General features: G+C 36.7%; 1 protein-coding gene, 1 non-coding gene and 1 pseudogene across 3 annotated transcripts; 2 read left to right on the forward strand and 1 right to left on the reverse strand.

The window, feature by feature from the left end:
* The first annotated feature begins 1,503 nt into the window (after nucleotides 1-1,503).
* LOC143630615 (endoglucanase 24-like) lies at nucleotides 1,504-3,549 on the forward strand. The gene is made up of 4 exons (XM_077099588.1): nucleotides 1,504-1,911; nucleotides 2,856-3,155; nucleotides 3,297-3,440; nucleotides 3,496-3,549. The coding sequence occupies exons 1-4, from the start codon at nucleotides 1,504-1,506 to the stop codon at nucleotides 3,547-3,549; spliced, it is 906 nt and encodes a 301-aa protein (XP_076955703.1).
* LOC143631802 (endoglucanase 24 pseudogene) lies at nucleotides 3,214-4,732 on the forward strand (annotated as a pseudogene). Its single transcript, XR_013153432.1, has 2 exons — nucleotides 3,214-4,264; nucleotides 4,709-4,732. The product of XR_013153432.1 is annotated as an endoglucanase 24 pseudogene (transcript).
* Nucleotides 4,733-5,922: 1,190 nt separating this feature from the next.
* TRNAL-CAA (transfer RNA leucine (anticodon CAA)) lies at nucleotides 5,923-6,006 on the reverse strand. Its single transcript has one exon. It is a non-coding gene; the product is annotated as a tRNA-Leu (tRNA).

A 6,006-nucleotide genomic window follows, 5' to 3' on the forward strand; every position in this document is an offset into this window, starting at 1 on the left:
GGTGTGTTTGGCAAAGGGCTTTTAGGAGCTTTTTAGGGACTTTAAGCTACAAACTTTTAAAAAAAGCTCATATCTAATAAAAAGTATTGTTTGATAAGAGCAGCTTAAAACTTTTAGAGGATGGGAAAAAGCTCTAAATTTATGTAGCGATTTAGAAAAAGCTTAAGCTTTTACATTTGAATTTACAAGTTTGGTACTTGAACTTATATCAATTTTTGTTAATTTATATAATAGTTACACATTCAACCCTTATTCAAAACTAACTACCCCCATGACTTTTTTAGGAGCCATAACTTTTTCACACGTTAATAATTTTTTAAACAATATACATCATAAAAACGAGCATTTTATTCTTTTTAATTTGAGTATGATATTGCTATACTTCTTTAACTTTAAAAAATTAACATACTACGTGATTATCAGTTAGGATCGGTAAAAAGTCGAGTCAGATGAGCATGAGTCATGTGTAAGACCAAATTAGGAGTCGAGTCAGATGAACTTGAGTCATGTGTAAGACCAAATTAGGGTCAGAACGAGTCGATACAAAAATGGTTAAATTAGTTCGATTCGTGTCGGTACGCTTTTGAGTCGAAAGGGGTCAAGTCAAAACATATTTCAGATTAAAACAGTGCATGTTCAGAAGGGATTCATATCAAAATATGTTGGTTTAAAAAAAATTATCTATTTGAAGATTACTATATATTTTCAGCATTGTTTCTTGATTTTCGACATCATTTACAAGCTTACTGCTTTTCCATGACGTCTACATTTAGGTTATGTATGCACTGTCATCAGGTGAATCATGTACCGACACTGATTATACGGTTGATGTTAGGTTGTGTGCCCATTCCGCCGCACCACGTGGGCACCCAGCTAGTTTTATTAAAAACTTCTTCTACTCTGTCAAACACCTAAATATTTAAAAGCTACAGCTAACAGCTACCAGCTTCTAGCTTACAGCTTTCAGCCTTGAGCTTCCAGCTACCAGTTAGTTTTGCCAAACATACCCAATATGTTTGCTTTAAACGCTATAACTCAAATCAAGACTTAAAAGAGTAATTTTGTTTCTAAAAGGGTAAAACAAGATTATTTCTAGTTCCTTTTTAAGAGACCAGAATAATATAACTTAAAAGCATTATTAATGTATAAAAACACTTAATGTTAATTAATTTTTACACTTCAACAGTTCAACTACAATATTTTTATTTTTTAATTCTTTTCAACAACTTCCTTTTTTTGTATTTTTTTAAACTGCTTTTATATTTCAATTATATTAATTATTATATGCTTTAACATTCAATGATTAACCACTCAAAAACCACCAACCAATGTCATACTAAAATCATACTAAAAAAAACTAATCACTTTCCATTTATTTAAAATATATTCTAATAATCATTAACTTCATTCTAGTCGAAAGGGTGGTATAAAAACCCTTGCATTCCATTACACATATATCAATCACCACCACCTTCCATAGTCTATACATTATAACAGCCAAAAATGGAGTTCAACTTAATTCTCAAATTTACAGTATTGGTCATTCAACTATCTACTATTCGCTCAAGTTACCTAAACTACGGTGAAGCATTGTCCAAATCAATCTTGTTTTTTGAAGGTCAGCGATCAGGGACACTCCCACAAGACCAGCGGGTGAAATGGCGCGGGGATTCGGGTCTCCGAGACGGTTCGGATGAGAATGTGGACTTGACCGGGGGTTATTATGACGCTGGAGACAATGTGAAGTTTGGCTTTCCTATGGCGTTTACGACGACGATGTTGGCGTGGAGTGTGATCGAGTTTGGAGAGATGATGCCGCCGAGGGAGTTGAGGAATGCGTTGGTGGCGTTATGGTGGGGGACGGATTATTTGTTGAAGACCGTAGCGGAGCATGATCGGATTTATGTTCAGGTATGGTTATTCAGTAATTAGGTTACACTGGGTGTCTGGGTAGCTGATCTTTATTCGTTGGTCTTTAAAAAAAATTGATTGTTGGTTTGTTGTAGTAGGAAATTAACTAGTTGTGGAATTGGTGGTAGTTTGGTGATAGTTGATACGTTGTTGTTTTGGAGAACAACACGTGAACCATCGTATGGATTTATTATGGTCATATGTTCATCTAGGTTATTGGGTCCTACTGAAAGTGAGCCCGTGAGTGCATGGAGACTAGTAGAGTCTAGAAGTGAACAAATCTAATTTTAGGTCAAAAACGGGTTCGGGTTCGAATCAAGTCAAAGAAAGTCAAAACTGATTTGGTTAATGTGGTTCGACCGTTGGTTAAACCGGTTTAAAAAGTATAAGTTTTATTTAGTTTTTCTTTTGTTTTGGAAATTATCAAAATTATAAAGCTTTAAAACAAGAAACAACGTTTTTTTGATCGAAAGTACACAAGGTCGTCATTGTTTGAAGTTTCGTCTTTGTCAATGTTATAACCATTGCAAATGCGGTCATTGAGTACCTATACATATGCTAACAAATGAGGGGTAAAAGGGTCAAAATGATCACATAATGCTAGTTAATGGTCACATATAGTGATTTGACATGACAGCTACTTAGCTAGTTTGAAAACCGGTTACTAAATTGGTTTGAAACCATTTTCTCTCAAACCGGTTCTAATGGCTATATTCTTTAACGGGTTTCAATCCATCGGTTTGGACCAGTTTCAGGCCGGTTTTTCATAAACCGGTTTCTGGATTGGTCTCGAATCAATATTTTGTTTTTTTTCACTTCTAATTAAACCAAATAGTTGGGCCCACTATTTTCTGTATTAGGAATATTTTGAAATTAAATGTATAATAATAATGATAATAATACTAATAATAATAATAAATATTTGTAATTAATTGTGTTTGTAGGTTGGTGATCCAATAAAAGACCATAACTGTTGGGAGAGGCCAGAAGACATGGACACTGAGCGAACAGTGTACAAGGTAGTTGCACCAAACCCTGCCTCGGATGTGGCAGGAGAGACTGCGGCGGCTCTAGCGGCTGCATCCATGGCATTCCGCTCGTCTGATCCTGGCTACTCACACACCGTTCTAGCAACAGCCACCAGAGTCTTTGAGTTTGCTGATACTTATAGAGGGGCATATAGCGATAATGCCGATGCTAGGAATGGTGTTTGCCCATTTTACTGTGATTATAATGGATATCAGGCAAGTATTAATTTTTACACATATTCATATATATATATATATAATATATATATATATATATATATATATATATATATATATGCGCGTTAACACGTAATTAATTTTAAGTAGAAAAATCTAAGACTTTATATAATTTGGCAGGATGAATTGTTATGGGGAGCAGCATGGTTAAGAAGAGCATCTGGTGATGACAAGTATATGGATTATATACAAGTCAATGCTGAAAATATTAATGAGTTTGGATGGGACAACAAACATGGTGGTCTTAATGTTCTTGTTTCTAAGGTAAAACCCTTTATATATTTATTTATTTATTTATTACAATACTATATATTATTAGTCAACTATATATACGAAGTATATTTTTTTAATGGTTATATGCGTACTTAAATAATGCAGGAAGTCTTGGAAGGAAATGCTTTAGAGTTGGAGTCATACAAAGCATCCGCAGAAAGCTTCATGTGCGCATTAGTACCAGAATCATCTTCGAATCACATTCAATATTCTCCGGCTGGTCTCATTTATCGTCCAGGTGGATGTAACCTACAACATTCAACCGCACTCACATTCCTCTTGCTAGTTTATGCAAATTACTTAGAGCGATCATCAAGTCCAATGATTAATTGTGGTAACATAAACGTGGGACCTGATTACCTTCGTAGATTGGCTAAACGCCAAGTGGATTACATCCTAGGAGAAAACCCTATGAGAATGTCTTATATGGTAGGGTACGGTGATAGGTACCCGCAACATATTCATCATCGGGGGTCATCTGTACCGTCCATTGTGAACCATCCCCAGCCCATGCAATGTAGAGACGGCACTGCTTATTTTAACTCACCCGACCCGAATCCAAATGTTTTGGTTGGTGCTATAGTTGGTGGGCCCGCAGGGGATGACGTGTATGGCGATGAGCGGGCTGATTCTAGTAAATCCGAGCCTGCAACCTATGTTAATGCGCCGTTTGTCGGGGTGTTAGCATTCTTTGCGGCTAATTCTAATCCGCCTTATGAATAAAAGAAAAATGAAAAGATAGATCTCAAGGAAGCAAATGCTAGCTAGGGAATGGAAGTCTCTCATCTTGTGCTAAGTTGATCAAGAGTAGAGATGTTCAAAACGGTTTGGGACTAGGAACCGGAACCGGTTCCTAACCGGTTCCTATATTCAAAACCACCTTTTAAACCGGTTCCAGGCTCGAACCGGTTAGGGAACCGAACCGGTTCTCCCACCCTCGGACCCCTAACCTATCTAACCGGTTCTTACCGGTTCCTAACCCGGTTCCTGTACCGTAACCGGTCAAAAAACGGCTATTTTTGACCCCAACGGTCAAAAAACGGCCAAAAAAAACGGTTAGGAACCGGTTCCGGTTCCAGAACCGGTTCGGTTCCGGTTCCTACCCGCCCCTACTCATAAATGCAAGAACCGGTCACGGATCATCGGGTTGAATCAGATAGGGTCCGGTTCCTACAAAAAACGGGTAGGAACCGGTTCAGGTCCACCGGTTCGGTTCCAGGAACCGGTTCTGTTGATCATCTCTAATCAAGAGTGAAGAGATATATAGCTTTGTGTTTGTTTTTCTCATTTGGTGTTTAGTTATATTAATTATATCACCATTAATCAGTGATGTAATGATGATTAAGGTACACATAATAACATTTTAATTAATAATACTTGAAATTTGGTAATTAATGTTTTATAGTTCCTTCATTTTAGAGCCGAGTGTCTACATTTCACCATCCCTAATGTTGATAGTCTTGCTATTGGTGAGATTTTACTATGTATGATTGATTCATAGTTTCTCGTTTTGCTTTGTGGATTTGGGTTTGATGAAATGAGTATTTGAAATCATAATGTATTGGGGGTTATATAATATAGGTTTAGTTATCATGTTATAACCATTTAATTGCATGAACGTCCAACGGTCTTGGTTCTTGAATCCAAAACACATATAAGTTCTAATTACCTTTATTTTTCGAAGTGTAATAAAATGGGTATACATCCCTCAATTTCTCAATCCCGTCACCCGTCTACTAGATAGTCTTTACTCTTTATACTTGAAAGCTAGGTCCAAATCCATTTCAATCGGATTCATGTGCGATTGTGATTGAAGGGTGGCGTATGGTTGTTCCTAACAATGCCGGTTTAGTTGTTTGCAAAGAACTGACTGTTGTGGGCAATGATACAAAGAATTTGAATTGGTGATTTGAAACCTTAACCAGGGGTGCCCTGAACATTTTGTGGGCTTAAAGCTAAATAAAAATTTGGGGCAATTTTCTAAAAGTTCATTATTATAATTAATTTATTTTAACTAAAATACTGCACACCTATTGCGTTACATAAATTTCAAACAACAGTTTGTACAAAACAATTGTTATTCCGTCACTTGCATTACCATATATTCATATTGGCTCGCTGTTTAAACTCTTCTTTGCCGTCCATATTGTATTATGATTTATTTTTCTGCCTCTCATAGTGTTGCGTATGCGGATTGTATCAGCAATTGATAGGAAATTGGGTTTATTCTGGTATTTGAGAAAGAAAAACAGCCTACCCAAGGATTGACGTCTCTAGTGCAACCCTTTCCGAGAGACGAGAGTCCTTCCACGCAGGCAAAGAGTGGCTCCTAAATGCACCTGTTGATACTTGACAGTATCATAACTTATTATTGGTTGTCTTTATTAGTTTATGCACTTTGAAAGTTTACGTTTTGGTTCAGCAAATGACAAGAAATCAAAGAATGCTGTATAAGGGAAAAATAAAAAGATATTGTCAGAAGTGGGATTTGAACCCACGCCCTCTCTCGAAGACCAGAACTTGAGTCTGGCGCCTTAGACCACTCGGCCATCCTGAC

Source organism: Bidens hawaiensis, unplaced genomic scaffold (genome assembly GCF_021521415.1).
Source record: "Bidens hawaiensis isolate Kalapana, Puna unplaced genomic scaffold, B.hawaiensis_p1.1 tig00000512_1, whole genome shotgun sequence".
In the NCBI taxonomy this organism is placed as follows: domain Eukaryota; kingdom Viridiplantae; phylum Streptophyta; class Magnoliopsida; order Asterales; family Asteraceae; genus Bidens; species Bidens hawaiensis.